We start from the raw sequence: 16,436 nt of genomic DNA, 5'->3' as shown, positions 1-16,436 counted from the left end.
CCGCTTAGTGGTTTTGCAGACTCTGGGGCATAGATAAAGCCCACCTGTGTGCTATCTAACTAATTATGTGACTTCTGAAGGTAATTGGTTGCACCAGATCTTATTTAGGGGCCTCATAGCAAAGGGGGTGAATACATATGCACACAAATTCTCTTAATTTTATTTTTTTAAATAAACTTTCATTTTACAAATGGACTATTTGGTGTATGTCCATTAAATGAAATCCAAATAAAAATCCATTTAAATTACAGGTTATAATGTAACCATTTAGGAAAAAACACGAAGGGGGATGAATACTTTCAGGCACTGTAACTGGTGGAAATGACCAAACATGTTAGTTTACATTTTTTACTTTAGGCTTTAAATCACGTTTCAAATTAATTTAATCTAGGAAATGCTCCAAGGTGTGCAAAAGTTGAAAACTTGTATTCCTTTGTTTTTAGTTAGATGCCACATGAAACAGACAGCCATAGAAACAATTAAGATCCTATACAATACCAGGAACATCTGCATGCTGAAAGACAAAAGGGAAATCTGAGCTTAAAAACAAAGCGCCAAGAGAACGCAATGGAAATGCAACTAACAGAACAGCAGATGTTCAAGAGGCAACATCCTGAAAAAGTATGGCCTGGTCAAAGCTGCAAACAGAGAATTTGGATTTTCAGCAAAAGCAATGAGGGCAAATGAAAACAGGCCAACAAGTTAATACTCCAGGAAAGAGCAACGTAACAGAATTAGAACAGCCACAGAAGAGAAAATCACTGGATTCTGTGAACGGGACAACAGTAGAGCAACATGGAAAGAGGAAGGCAAACCAGCAGAAGTGCTTCTTGAACGGCACAATTCAGAGATTAAGATGTCCTATGAATTCTGCAAAATACTTCCTTTTGGGTTGTCACGTCAACAGTCCATGATGGGGACACATGCCTCTGGAAAAACCCACACAGACCTCCAGTTCATGGTGAAAAACTGCAGCTTGTTTTTGTGCTGTGAGAACCTGAAGAGTCCATGTACAGAGTGCTCCCTTTGCCAACCAAGAGCTTAAAACATATGCATTTGATGCTGGTGAGAAGACATGGTGGTTCAAGTTGAAAAACAAAGCTGGAGAGAAAAAAAGAAAGACGAAGGGAAACACAGAGGTCCCTGTACATTTGACAGTAAAATAAAAGGTGGCACACTACAGACCACTGGAGGACTTCTCCAAAGGATTGAAAAGAGAAGTTGGGGTAACACGTGTACAACATTTGACACCAACACTCCAGAGAATGTAAAGACAAAACTGCAGAAAGAGTTACTGCATATTGACTTTGCGGAGACCTGTATATTTTCAATGAAATCCAGGCAATTCACATCGGTGATTCTGCGTCACCCTCAGCAATCTGGGCCCATCTTTCAAAAACACTGGCCTACTTCCTTGAGCACTCTGGCTACTTGGAGTCTAACTTGTCTTATGTTTAACGGTTGATTTTTAAAAATTGTATATACGTCATCTCCACCTCACCCATTTGAGGTACATTGAGTACGATTTGTTTTAGATCGGGAAATCAAAGTTCAAATGTTTGGCGGAGATATCTTATTTTTCATTTGTTTTCAGCTTTCACAAGGTCATACATTCAGGCATCATGTGGAGTTATGAAAACCTTAAAAACCACTTAATACATAAGTCCATGTACAAATGTAGATGTAGTGTTTTCAATTATATTATTTAATTTGCAACTAAAATTGATGTCTAATGACATGATGGAAATTACATTTGTCTACAGCTGTCTGAGAAAAAGATACATTCCTGAATAGTACAATCACAGCCATTATGAGATATTTCTAGACAAATCATAGACAACTGGTAAAATGGTGTTTCAGTATGTTTTAATTTCTGAAAGCTTGCAGGGCAGAATAACCCAACAGTTTAATTTACAGAGCTGTACCCCTTTTGTCAGCATTAAGAGGGCTCAACATAAGGCAACAGTCTAATTAAAAGTTATTTCAATGTGAAATGTAAGCATAACAGTTGTGTTAATATTCATGTAGTATTGCCGTTAAGGTCACTTGCCTACTACAATGTAGTGTTTAAATTGTCAGGGGTTAATTTGTACAACAAAAAAGCAACTTATTGTACTGTTAAACATCAGGCCACTATTACTTAGGACCAAGCAGCAGTCTCCCCACCCCACTCAGAGGCCTGGGCAGTAGGGGCAGCTGACCAATCCTCAGTGGCTGGCTGGGCACTCCAGTCATCTGCAAGAGAGAAGACATTGAAGAGGTGCAAATACATGACCAACAATCATACATTTCAGTGTATTTGAGTAGGTTAAACAACCAACCCGACTGATGACAATTATGGTCCATCAATTAGAGGGAGGCTGATGTTACGCTCACAACACTCACCAGAGAACCCCTCAGCAGCTGGCTTGGCAGGAGCAGCAGCTGAAAGTCAAGCAGAAACTCAATTAGGATTACAATTAAACATGAGACCTTTCAGACAAACACATTTGATAGGTCCTGAAGTACTAAGAGTCATTTACATCCAACTCAAAATTAGATATAGAAAATGCTGCCAAGCGCATCAGTCAAGAAACTAAAACCAAGTCTCAGCATAGTGGAACCAGAAACCACATCTTCACTTTCCTTACCTGCAGAGAACTGATGGATGGGGACAGAGGGCACAGCCATTCCCTCAGACCAGTCCGCCACCTCAGGCTGGGTGAACTCAGCTGCTGGAGCAGTCCACTCTCTCTGGAACTCCTTTCCAACAGCTTTCTCAGACTCAGCCTGTTCCTCCTTCTCAATCTGACAGGTAAAACAATGAGCGGCAGGCTAACAAGGCGAACAGAACATGCAAGATCCATTACTGTTGAGAAGGTAAGCTTGTCCTACCAGTACATTTGGTGTATAATGGTTTAAGTAGGTGTCTAAAAGGCCTGCTTCTTACCTCCTCAGGGTCCCTGTAGAATCAGAGATCAGGCATGACCTCCCAGGGGTGCTCCCTGGAGATGGTGCCCCTCATCCTCAGCACCTCCCTGGACAGCATCCACCACATCAGATCCAGAGTGGTGACCCTGGAGCACAGATCAGACCATGACCAACTACACCAATGAGACTAGAACACCCGTCTTTTACAGAAACATGTAGCAAGGCCTATACCAAATTCCCCCTCCCTCTTACACACGGATGGAGCAAGGGGAGAAAAGAGGTACTGCGTTTCTGTAGCACACATCCTACACCCAGCACCGCACTGACAGGACTGCGCCGGGCTCTAACGGTGTGCAAGACTAACACCAACCAGGACACTCACGTAGGTGTTAAGTGTATGAGGGCAAAGCAGTCTAACCTTGTTGCAGGGGATGGCGATGTCGACATATCTGAGTGGGGAGTCAGTGTTGCACAGGGTAATGGTGGGGATGTTGACTTAAGAGGCTTCAGTCAGGGGCTGGTGGTTGGCACGAGGGTCCGTTACGATTAGGAGGCGGGGCTCCCTGAAGGCAGCCTGGATCTGATTAGTGAAGGTTCCGGGGGTGAAACGACCGTGGCACCAGTGCCTGAGGCAAACTTCAGCACAGCTCTCTACAAAAATATATATGAAAGGCTATTAGCGACCTAGCTTCAGACAGCATGTGTAACACCCATCACTGCCCTTGGAATCTAAAGGCAAGTGGCACTAGACTGCATGCAGAACTGATGTGGCTCAGGCCACTATCAAACAAAAATCATTGTGCGGAAGCCCTACCGATGTTACATCGAGAGCACCCTGACTGGTTGCATCACTGCCTGGTACAGTAACTGCTCGGCCTTCGACCGCAAGGCACTACAGAGTGTAGTGCGGAAGGCCCAGTACATGATTGGAACTAAGCTTCCTGCCATCCAAGACCGCTATACCAGGTGGTGTCAGAGGAAGACCCTAAAACTTGTCAAAGACCCCACCCACCCCAGTCAGACTGCTCTCTACTACTGCATGGCAAGTGGTACCGGAGCACCAAGTCTAGGACAAAAAGGCTTAAGCTCTTTACCCCCAAGCCATAAGACTCCTGAACAGGTGACCCCTCCCCCTTTTTTACACTGTGGCTACTCTGTTTATCATATATGAATAATCTCAATTACCCCGACTAACCGGCGCCCCTGCACATTGGCTACCCGGACTATCTGCATTATGTCCCGCCACCCAACAACCCCACTTTTACACGGTTTGTCATAAACTATATTGAAGTCTCATGATAAAAGGAACCACCAACTTTCATATGTTCTCATGTTCTGAGCAAGGACCTCAATCAAACAATTTTTTTACATGGCACATATTGCACTTTTACTTCAAAACTTTTGTTTTTGCATTATTTAACATATTATTTGAGGCTAAATTTATTTGTATTAAGTTAAAATAAGTGTTCATTCAGTATTGTTATAATTGTAATTACAACTATTTTTTTTAATTAAAAAAATATACATTTCTTTTAAATAGGACGATTAATCAGTATCGGCTTATTTTGGTCCTCCAATAATCGGTAACGGCGTTGAAAAATCATAATCGGTCGACCTCTAATCCTGACATGACCCTCCAGCATGACAATGCCACCAGCCATACTGCTCGTTCTGTGTGCGATTTCCTGCAAGACAGCAATGTCAGTGTTCTGCCATAGCCAGTGAAGAGCCCGGATCTCAATCCCATTGAGCACGTCTGGGACCTGTTGGATTTGAGGTTGAGGGCCAAGAAATGTCCGGGAACTTGCAGGTGCCTTGGTGAAGACTGGGGTAACATCTCACAGCAAGAACTGGCAAATCTGGTGCAGTCCATGAGGAGGAGATGCACTGCAGTACTTAATGTAGCTGGTGGCCACACCAGATACAGACTTACTTTTGACCCTAATGTCTTCTGTTAGTCACATGTCTATGGAACTTGTTCAGTTAATGTCTGAGTTGTTGAATCTTGTTGTGTTCATACAAAATTTACACATTAAGTTTGATGAAAATAAACAGGTGACAGAGGACATTTATATTTTTGCTGAGTTAATATGCTGTCACTAACCATATCTACATGTACATACTACCTCAATTACCCCAACTACCCTGTGTCTGTATATAGCCTCGCTACTGTTATTATTCACTCGTTTTTTTATTTCCTTAACCTATCCATTGTTCACCTTATTTTTTTTAACTTATATTGCACAGTTGGTTTGGGCCTCTAAGTAAGCATTTCACTGTAAGGTACACCGGTTGAATTCGGCACACATGACAAACTTGATTTGTTAACAAAAACCTGGGCCCAATCCCTCCAGCAAACTTTCGACACCTGCACACTGACATCGGTGCAAGGCTTTGTGTGCACACATGCAGTCACATCTATACAGAAACATGTCTAATTGATGGGTAGACACACAAGGCAAGTACATCCAGATCTGTGTCCAGTTTACCCTGCCCAAATGTGCTCCATCTAGTGAGAGAAAGAATCAATAAGGGAACAGAAGCATTTGTTGTTACAGCCCAGCCTTGAAACAGACCTCCATTTCAACTATTCATCAAGACCTTGAATATCAATCAAATGTATTTATAAAGCCCTTTATACATCAGCCAATGTCAAAGTGCTATACAGAAACCCAGAACAAAGAAATCTAATCAGGCATGCTTGTGCCAGAACAGCAGCCTGCATTAACAGTATCCTTCCTCAACCTGGGTGGGTTGACCACTGGCTTATAACACTACAAGTAGTTTTGTTCCACTGAGTGTTTTGGGCATTAAGGACTGCCAAACACTCACCATATCTCTTCCTCTTGTAGGTGTAGTGCTCCATTTGAAAGTCCATGTTAGTTCCTCCCAGATGGGTTCCTGCAGCCAGGAACTTCCGCACATCCTCCTCCTTCATTTGAAGGACATCTAGACCACATTCCCTGCCTTGAATAAGAAAAAAAAAGACAAATAAGAGTCAAACGTGCATATAATTTTTTTTTTTTTTAAGTATTCAACAATTATTCCAGGCCCAGACATTGTAGTTGATAGGGACATCTACGCGTTGCGCTTAAGCGCGAGGGGCCTATTGCCTAGAATTAAATGGCCTGGCTAGTGTACTCGGCAGGACACTGTGCGTTAAACAGCATGTCAGGCATGTCTACTCGACATGTTAGTTAGCTTTCACGTCATATAAAGTCTTCAAATTCAAACGTCTAGATAGACTAATGTGAGATATTCTGCACACAATCACTGATTATTTCGTCTACTTAAGTGACGTTTGACATTAAAAAGCGTGAAATGTAACTTACAACGCACCGCGAAACCTGTAACACGCGGCGTCAAAGAGGAAGACAAGAGGAAATTACGCCACATATATACTCAAGTTTCAAAGCACATGATTGGTTGTTTCGCTGACTGGCTCTATAACTGTCTTCTTGGATATTTCATTCCCTAGATGGCGCAAACACTCCAGCAGCAGCAGCAGCACAGAGTAGTAGCGTATGTTTTGGTTGAAACCGGTAACTAGAGGTCGGACGAGGAGCCCATATTAAGACAATGCGATGGAAAGACCATATTAAGACAATGGGGAGACGTTGACTTCTCGGTTAGAGTTGCCTGTGTTGCAACTTTATTTGCTAGAGATACGGAGTTCCTGGTGAAGGTATCACAATATGTACATAGTGATTTTGCTAAATGTTTTAAAATGCATTTTTTTTCATAAGAGAAGATACATTGCGAAAATGCCAACTTGTCTCAGATACAAAGATAGAATGGGTGCTCGACAAGATGGCTTGGACCTCTTTGGTTGGGTGCTGGAAAAAAATAATTGCAATGTTTGGACCAATGTCAAGGTCATGGGGTAATTACAGGTGGAGACATGTTATTGCGGGAAGTGGGGTTATGTGACTGAGTGAATAAAAATAACAAACTGTTGAATAGGCCACTTAAAAAAATGATAATTAAGTTAATATGTAGACTGTGGTATTCTCAAAGTCCTTCCAGTGGCTCAATCTTAATATATTTGCATGCATCTATTTATTTGATTTGATTTAACCAGGAAAGCCCACTGAGACCCAGAGTCTTTTTTTCAATGAAAACCTGGCCAAGAAGGCAGCAACAATCAATACATTACATAATTAAAATATACAACAATACAACATGATCCAGTCTAAAAAAAAAAAAAAATTTACACTCCTCTGTAACATAGTCTCCCATTAATATTTTAAATACATTCAGTTGCACTAACATATCTAGATGAAGCATGGATTGTAGACTATTCCATGCGTCTGGTGCACAAGAAAAGGCAGTCTTGCCTAATACTGTGTATTCCCCACAGAAAGTTTACACATACGTCATCTACGACCTCAATAAACTCCTAATCTGTGTCAAACTCACTTCATATGTCAGTGGTCCCTATCTAACTTTGAAAGCAAAGGCCACTGTGACACATACTATCACTGCAGTCCTTGAGGTTTCCAATGAGAATAGCTGATTGGGTTGGAACTGAGTGTCATGTCATTAAGATAAAAAAAACAACCACAAAGTTGCACAAGTTTCCAATCGGTTAACAGTGTTTGTTTTACATAATGTGTTAGACATGTAATGCACAAACAATTAAATATGACTCCTACTTAACTAATAACATGGTTTAATTGTACAACAAGGTTTCTAGATTTAAAAAATAGTCAAATACAGACATAGCCAAGAAAACTGGTTTAGATCAGTATAGCCTAATGCCTTACTTTTGATTGACTCTTGCCTTTCACTCCCCTTATCATTAACTATCCCTTTGATGTCACAACCCTGCCCCTTCTCCCAGTCTTATGTCTGACAGCTCTGTGATAAGCATATTATCATCATGCACTACTATTACTGTTGGTAGGTATAATGGCTGTGTATAAGGTGAAATGAAAATAAAACATACCTCCGGTATTGACATACTACTGCTGGAACTGAGAATGACCCATGTGCTAGAAACATCCACTGCTTTCAAGTACTGTGTGGGCTTTTCATATTACCTCTTTGAATAACAAGGGCAATGTTGGGTTGTAGGTGTAGTTATTAATGCTCTGAGACCAACTGTCATGTGATTTATGGTCCATATAAGTAGGGCATTGCTGGAACATGTGTCTGGACGAAGCAGAGCTGCCTGCGTGTCAGCCCGTCTCTCACAGTGACCCCCTACCCACCGCCTCAGCCAGGATTCAGTATGTCATGTGTCATTTCATTTCCTTCTGAGGACGCATGGGTTGCAGTGGTGGAAAGGTTCCCCAAGGCACTAATGTCATGTCACTTTCTGTTGTTTCACAGTGTGGAGAGAGAAAGGGAAGAGAAAAGGGAGAAGAGGTGAAAAGGGATACATGACAGACAAAGCAAATGCCTTATATAATGAATATTAGCAGACTCATGTTGTATTCTTATAACATTTGATAAAAAAATGTTTTAATTGTAAAATGTTCTCAACACAACAGCATAATTATTCACCATTACAATAAACAGTAATAAATTATATCAAATATGAAAACATTAACAATTATAATATCCTTTTAAGGCAAATCAACTGTACAGCTCAAATGGACAGCAAGCAAAGCTTATTATATGTTACAGCATCTCTACCAGAATAATATCTTAGAACAGTGGCATTAGTTTGGCACAAAGGGAAGGCAGGCAGACTCACTGCGGCATGAGACACTCCAGGGTTTTAGATTACGGAAGTGGTTAAAGTGCATTTCCAGCTAAGGATCAGTATGTTAAGCAATTAGTGTTCTTTACCTTCAATTTAAAGACAAGCAGATACAAGTTGTGCTAAAGTCCAGGGAAAACAGGTACAGTTGAAGTCGGATGTTTACATACACTTTAGCCAAATACATTCAAACTCAGTTTTTCACAATTCCTGACATTTAATCCCAGTAAAAATTCCCTGTCTTTGGTCAGTTAGGATCACCACTTTATTTTAATAATGTGAAATGTCAGAATAATAGTAGAGAGAATGATTTATTTCATTCATCACATTCCTAGTGGGTCAGAAGTTTACATACACTCAATTAGTATTTGGTAGCATTTCCTTTAAATTGTTTAACTTGGGTCAAATGTTTGGGTAGCCTTCCACATGCTTCCCACAATAAGTTGGGTGAATTTTGGTCCATTCCTCCTGATAGAGCTGGTGCAACCGAGTCAGGATTGTAGGCCTCCTTGCTCACACATGCTTTTTTCAGTTCTACCCACAAATGTTCTATAGGATTGAGGTCAGGGCTTTGTGATGGCCATTCCAATACCTTGACTTTGTCCTTAAGCCATTTTGCCACAACTTTGGACGTATGTTTGGGGTCATTGTCCATTTGGAAGACCCATTTGCGACCAAGCTTTAACTTCCTGACTGTCTTGAGATGCTGCTTCAATATATCCACGTAATTTCCCTGCCTCATAATGCCATTTATTTTGTGAAGTGAACCAGTCCCTCCTTCAGCAAAGCACCCCCACAACATGATGCTACCACCCCCGTGCTTCACGTTTGGGATGTTGTTCTTCGGCTTGCAAGCCTCCCCCTTTTTCCTCCAAACATGACGATGGTCATTATGGTCAAACAGTTCTATTTTTGTTTCATGAAACCAGAGGACATTTCTCCAAAAAGTACAATCTTTGTCCCCATGTGCAGCTGCAAACCATAGTCAGGCTTTTTAGGGCGGTTTTGGAGCAGTGGCTTCTTCCTTGCTGAGAGCCTTCCATGTTATGTCGATATAGGACTCGTTTTACTGTGGATATAGTTACTTTTAGACCCGTTTCCTCCAGCATCTTCACAAGGTCCTTTGCTGTTGTTCTGGGGTTAATTTGCACTTTTCGCACCAAAGGACTTTCATCTCTAGGAGACAGAGTGTGTCTCCTTCCTGAGCGATATGATGGCTGCGTGGTCCCATGGTATTTATACTTGTGTACTATTGTTTGTACAGATGAAAGTGGTACCTTCAGGCGTTTGGAAATTACTCCCAATGATGAACCAGACTTGTGGTCTACAATTTTTTTTCCAGAGGTCTTGGCTGATTTCTTTTGATTTTCCCATGATGTCAAGCAAAGAGGCACTGCATTTGAAGGTAGGCCTTGAAATACATCCACAGGTACACCTCCAATTGACTCAAATTATGTCAATTAGCCTATCAGAAGCTTCTAAAGCCATGACATAATTTTCTGGAATTGTCCAAGCTGTTTAAAGGCACAGTCAACTTAGTATATGTAAACTTCTGACCCACTGGAATTGTGATACAGTGAATTATAAGTGAAATAATCTGTCTAAACAATTGTTGGAAAAAGTACTTGCACAGAGTAGATGTCCTAACCGACTTGCCAAAACTATAGTTTGTTAACAAGAAATGTGTGGAGTGGTTGAAAAACTAGTTTTAATGACTACAACCTAAGTGTATGTAAACTTCCGACTTCAACTGTACCTGACATTGTAGAATTCTACAGTGGGATATATATCTAAAGCCTGGAGTAGCTTAAACAGTCAAGTTTGGCTGGGAGTCCAGTGGCTAGTTAGGGACCAACAATATTATAAGACTAATAGTGCAATATAGAATTTTGAAAGTAGCCCAGTAGAATAAATAAAAGTATTGTTTGGTATAGCCTCACATACAATGAAGACAGACAATATTGTGCAATGCAAAACTATTGCAATCCATTCAAATATACAGACATTTTAATAAAACTACTAGTCCTCATCTTTCTGTCAAAGTATGGATACCAGTCCTTGAGGTATCATATCTTTGCAATGTGTTAATAATGTTATGGCAGAATACTGTATGTCAGTGAAGAAGTCCATTGGCACACTCTCACAACTAGGCAGTCTTAAGAAACAAACACAGCAGTGCCTTCCAGGACACTCCTCACTGTACTGGTTTGTCCTCGGTGACTTGACTTTCACTTTCTTCCTCGGTCCACACACGTTCCTCATTTCATTCTCTCTCTTCAGGACTTGTCATCCCTCTTTTTGTCATCCCTCCTCAGGACTTGAGTCCCATGCGGGCCATCAGCTGTTCATACACCGTCCATGCCATGGCAGCAATCATGGTCCTCCTCAGAGAACGTGGCACCCCGCCCCGGAAGAACCCTTGAAACCCGTGCTCCTGAGAGACAGAGAGAAGGAATGGCACATGTCAACTACTATTCATCAACCCATATGTTTTATTACATAGTGTGACACTGTGTGCAGGCTAGAGGTCAGTATATAAACACATACAGACAACAGTTTAGCCTGACCCACATACAAACAACGTCAGTAAATTATAACAGTGCTATTGCCCTAAGCATAGTAACAACGCAGTATTCAATAAAACACCCAGAGAGATAGTTACATTGTAAATGTATCGCACAGCGTCTGCAGTCCTCCTGTACAGATGTGGGCTGACTTGGACGTGAGTTTTGACCACGTCAGCTGGCTGGGTGACCAGGGAAGCCAGGACCCCGGCCAGAATCCCACAGCTGAAGTTAGCCAGGGCCGCGTAGGGAGACGTGCTTATCTCTGGGAGGAACAAACACTAAACACTATACATTCCACTCCACACCAAACAATTCACATTGAGACAGATACGTCAAAGTTATCAAATGTGGCTTCTAGTGTAACCAATACTACTGCTCCATGTTTATGTCATCGGCGTCCCCATACTGACACTTCAAAGTGATCACACACTAGTGAAACAAATACCAGTGTTGAGCATTAGTGTGGTGTTCTGATACTGACCTTGTGGCAGAGTGTTCTTGCCCTGGCTGTAGAACATGACATAGAGGCCTGAGAAGGGAGCATCTCTGAGGAGAGTGGCGGTCAGCCCTGAGAACAGAGCTCTGGGTCCCTCTGTTTGACACACACTGCGCAAAGCCCCTGCCACGCTCACGTAGTTATACCTGCCACTCTGAAACAACAACAGACACTACAGTAAACACCCACACATCAAACAGTACTCATGTAGTCACTGTAATCATACAGTATATCGAAAAGTATTTATCTTTTCCTTCCTGCCCCTCCCCCCATCTCTCTACCTGAACATACCTCAAAGCGAGTTTTAATGACAGTGACAGGCAGCATGCAGACCCCTGCCACAGTCCTGGCCCCAGCTCCCAGCAGCACAGACTCCATGGCCCCGGGGCCCTGCTCCAGGAAGTAGTGCTGCTTCAGAGAGTAGTAGGTGCTGAAGTAGATCCCTACGCCGGGGATGGTCCTCACAAATGACTGGAGGAGGAAGCAGAGCAGACATGCTGTCAGAGTCATATCCTCAACACACAGATTCAACACAATTGATGTGTTTCTGTTTATATTACTGATCATAAAGAGAGGCCAACTTACTGGTGAGACCCCCTTCCAAAGTCCTATGAGCTTCTCTGTCCGTACAACACTTAAGAACACAGTCACCATCCCCACTCTTGCTGAACTGAAAGGGCGTAAGAGAGAGAGAAAGCCATATTAACACACTGTCCTATGAAACGACCCAGAAGTTACTTTGCAACTACGCTTCATTTCAAAATAGCTGACGTGACATTGAGTTGGTACTAGCATGCAGGCCATGTGGAACCAGCATGAGTTTTATGACTCTTTGTAATCTCAATGTTCAGATCTACAATCTACAATATTGCTTAGTCAATGAGGCGAGTCAATAGAGTAATGCAATGCTAGTTGGTCTCATGGTCTAGGACAAGACTATAATCTAGAGCCAGAAAACTTACTACAAACGTAACCTCACCTGATTACTATGTGGAAGTGTGCACTATGCTGTAGAGGTGTTGACTGAGCCAGCTGAAGGCTACTCACCCAGGCTGCATGTTGCTGTGAAGGGTCTGCAGGCGGGTCTTGACCAGGTCCAGAGGCTGGAAGAGCAGGGTGGAGCATGTTCCACTGAGAGAGCCACACATAAAGGCTTTGAGAGCCGGGTGACCCTGAAGGGAGAGACAAGCAGAGAGGGGAGGAAGGGAGAGTGATAACATCGAACACACACCAGTCACGGTAGAGTGCTCTTCGGTGAGAGCCCAAAGCATGATGGGCCTTATGACTGTTTACGATGGAAAGCCTGAGAAATAGGACAAATGCACATACACTCGCTACAGTAATTCACATTACATAAATACCCACACAAGCAGTAAAAACAAACATTCAGACTCAAGAATTGCGTGTAAATCAACATGGGACCCCGAAGAGAACAGGCAAAAGGGCAAAGGACTCTCCATTGAAAAACTAAGATGCACCAACCCATAAACACGCACACTATTCCCCACCCTGCAAGTGTCACGCTACATCAAGTATGTGTTATAATGCATTATAATTGGCATGCTTAGTTCTTTAAACAATCTGCCAACACAAAAATCAACAAAGAACTGGATGGCTGCAGAAAAAGCATCATATACACCATACCCAGTCCCTCCAATTTTCACACGCTGTCATTACAGACAAAAAATAAGATGCCACACACACAATATACAAAACAACACACACATCCCTCCTACAGTCCACATCCCTACCTTCCCCGGGCTACTTTTTAGTGGCTGAGCCTGTTTTTCCTGCATTTGTCCCTGTTTTCTTCCCCTCTCCAGCTAAGCTGTTATGAACTGTGGTGGGTTGTCAGGGCAAAAGCCTCCATCCCGCTCTTCACTTCTCTATAAGCTTTCCTCGGTTTCCCTTCACAAAGCAGCTTAATCCACTGGCGTATGTTTCCACTCTCTCTCACGCACAACCTCTCAATGCTGCTTCTCCTACTCTACCCATCATCTTTCTGCTTCCAGCGAATGCACATCTCTGCAAAATGCCATGCGTCATACATTGTAAATGTCAGTGTGTGTGTGCGAGCGCATGCGCATGTTTTTGTATGTTCTGGCTTCCATAAAACAACTTATCACAGTTTACATTCTAGAGAGTATGTGCTGCTCTAGAACTAGTAATTGTGTATTTATCTCCTTATCACTGGGCAGGAATTCTAGTATATTTCAATGTCTACAGCTCTGGTAAATTACTTGGTAGTTCCTGTACTGTGATGTGACATTGACAACCTGTACTCCTTCACTTGGACTTGAACCCCACACTTTCTAAACATGTCCCTGCTCCTCCCTTAATGAGGGTGCTATGGCAACAGCCCACCAACAGTGCTTGTTGACCAATAGCAGTGTTGGCACAGTGGAGGCTTGGCAAAGCCTTGCTCACTTGTTTGGCATGTCTATGAAGATTTAAGGTGGCACCCAGGAGTTTGACCTACTTAAGGGCAGAGGACAATAAATAACTTGTAAACACAGAAAACATTGAATATTCTCGAACAGCTTGAGAAAGTGCATAGTATGAAAGTGGCCTGAAACTTACAGCAGGTTAAAGGAGGGGTAAGGACAACTGGGTTAATCAATGATGTCACAGAATGGTACTGTGATTAACATAGGGGCTGGATTGAGAACGTAGGCCTGGGTACCTACCCTGATCCAAAATCACAGCCTGACATAAAATGCATGTGAAATCTTACCTGAGATATTAAATATTATAACCCAAGCCATATTATAGACCACTGAAACCACATCAATAAAACATACTCAGCTATTCACAGTACATGTACAACAGTCACTGAAGTTACTCTAGAATTGTCCTTCAGACTTTCACCATGGATCAAATACTAAATGATCTATAAAAATCCCACTCACCAGAGACAGTTCCATGGTTATTTTGAAAGTTGAGAATAAATTCCAATCCAATAATGTTGTCCTTGTATGATCAAAATCCTCTCGTCTTTAACTCTTTTTGAATCACTTTCTCAGTCCTTACTCTGCCCCTGTCCATTCAACTTTTCCAAACGCTCCTGCACAAGAGATTACAGAGAAGATGAAGATTTCATGATTGGGCATTTCAGCTGCGCAACCCACTACATTACACAGATATACACTGATATAGAATGTTACAGGCTGTAACTTACAGCACTGGTGTTTTGCAATGTTGATAGTGTGTCCCTTACAGCAGACACTGGAGAGCTGCACTGCCTCTGACTGATCCACTGAGGGGTTGGGGCACTCACCACAGCACAGACCCAATGTAGGAATCATCTGACTCACACTATGGTTCCCATTTAAGACACACAGTTACTTATTAACTAATCAAAGATCACCACCCAGCACATTAGCATTACATACACCCTGATCACGTTGCACATGTTTCTCATGCGTTTGTGTGTGCACATCTGTGTGTGTGTGTGTGTGCGTGTGGGGGGCCCTGAATCATCATGCTCTCAAAACTTTTTGAGGAGGCACAGGTGGCCAAAATAAGTTTGTGCTTTTAAGTCCAGGACTGTTTTTAATAATGTGTCCAGACTCCAGACTCTTAAATCCTGATATACATTTTTTATGGAATATGTTGTCATTTCAAGACATTTTAAAATGGGTACAGACAGACATCTCAATCGGCATACATCTATGTGACTGATTTTGTGAGAGAGTCAAGTGACTCTGCACACATATACATTGAAACAGATTAATACAATTAATGACTATTGTTAATGTAACACAGACATCACTAAATGACTAGTTGTACACTCATTCAGCTAAATTTTAGCACGGGACTGGACAGAAGTGATTATGATCCGGGGTTATAGAACTGTTGCATTATCAGGACAGTACAGGAAAGACCGACAGGAATGAATTTACACTCCCATGTCAACCTCGAATGTACATATCGACAAATATTCAAGGTAGTTAAACATATTTATGTTAATTTTAACAAATATGAGCAACATTTATCACAGGTCTCACACTAGATCATTTTCAATCATGATAAACAGAGGCCCATAGTGAACTTCTTTGGAACCATCTGCAACTCATGACTCCCACGCAATTTAGGAGTTAATGCCTCGTTCTCGTGCTAGTCGGGAACTAGGAAACTGACTTGGAAACATGAGCTCTGAGTTTCCAATTTGAACGTAGCAGAATCAACGACAAGGAAGCTCTAATACAAAACCCTAACAATCATGAACCTGACAGTTCAGAAGCGTTTCCCAGCCCAACAAAACATTTACCGAAAATCGTACGTCTAATACAATTTCTATTAATTAGAATGAGAACACAACCCGAAGACAAGTTAGTTATAAAACGTGCACAATGAGAATAGAAACTCACATTTATAAATGCATAGGGCAAAGCATTGAACTGGAGAATGGACAAAAGACGTAAACAGAAACAGGCATCTAATTATTTGATTAAAGTGATTAACAAGCCAAGGCCATTCGCTGAAATATTGTAGCTTACAATAGGCCGTTGTATTAATACAATATAAAAACGACATTCAGTTCTCACCCAAATCTGTCCATCTATGTGTCCAATTTTCTGTTTAAACCGGTTTAGACTTGCTTTATAATTATGCCGTTTGTCCTGGGGAACCATTTCAATCGGGATTTGTTCAGATTCAAGACTGTCCTCTTGTGGTCATGTCTGAGACCACGATGCTAAAAAATAAAGACTACAGGACAATATTAGATCAGAGTCTAGTGTATTTCCAGTTTAAA

General features: G+C 41.8%; 1 protein-coding gene across 7 annotated transcripts; it reads right to left on the bottom strand.

Moving 5' to 3' along the window:
* Positions 1–1,849: 1,849 nt before the first annotated feature.
* Positions 1,850–15,174, bottom strand: LOC135554300 (mitochondrial glycine transporter B-like). Of its 7 annotated transcripts, none has more exons than XM_064986523.1 (14): positions 14,859–15,172; positions 13,432–14,744; positions 12,728–12,852; positions 12,266–12,350; positions 11,972–12,151; positions 11,666–11,834; positions 11,280–11,446; positions 6,243–11,051; positions 5,743–5,877; positions 3,329–3,561; positions 2,930–3,056; positions 2,631–2,787; positions 2,386–2,424; positions 1,850–2,235 (listed from the first exon to the last, which is right to left on the bottom strand). In XM_064986523.1, the coding sequence occupies exons 2-8, from the start codon at positions 13,474–13,476 to the stop codon at positions 10,929–10,931; spliced, it is 894 nt and encodes a 297-aa protein (XP_064842595.1). In that variant the 5' UTR covers positions 13,477–14,744; positions 14,859–15,172; the 3' UTR covers positions 1,850–2,235; positions 2,386–2,424; positions 2,631–2,787; positions 2,930–3,056; positions 3,329–3,561; positions 5,743–5,877; positions 6,243–10,928. The 7 variants fall into 7 exon arrangements, with proteins under 7 accessions (XP_064842595.1, XP_064842596.1, XP_064842592.1 ...); XM_064986524.1 differs by having other exon boundaries at positions 14,590–14,744; positions 14,859–15,168; XM_064986520.1 differs by having other exon boundaries at positions 2,631–2,814; positions 12,728–14,744; positions 14,859–15,174.
* Between the last annotated feature and the right edge of the window lie 1,262 nt (positions 15,175–16,436).

This window comes from Oncorhynchus masou, chromosome 14 (genome assembly GCF_036934945.1).
Source record: "Oncorhynchus masou masou isolate Uvic2021 chromosome 14, UVic_Omas_1.1, whole genome shotgun sequence".
Lineage (NCBI taxonomy): Eukaryota > Metazoa > Chordata > Actinopteri > Salmoniformes > Salmonidae > Oncorhynchus > Oncorhynchus masou.
Note: the sequence above shows the minus strand (reverse complement) of the source record. Positions and strands in the feature narration are given on the sequence as shown.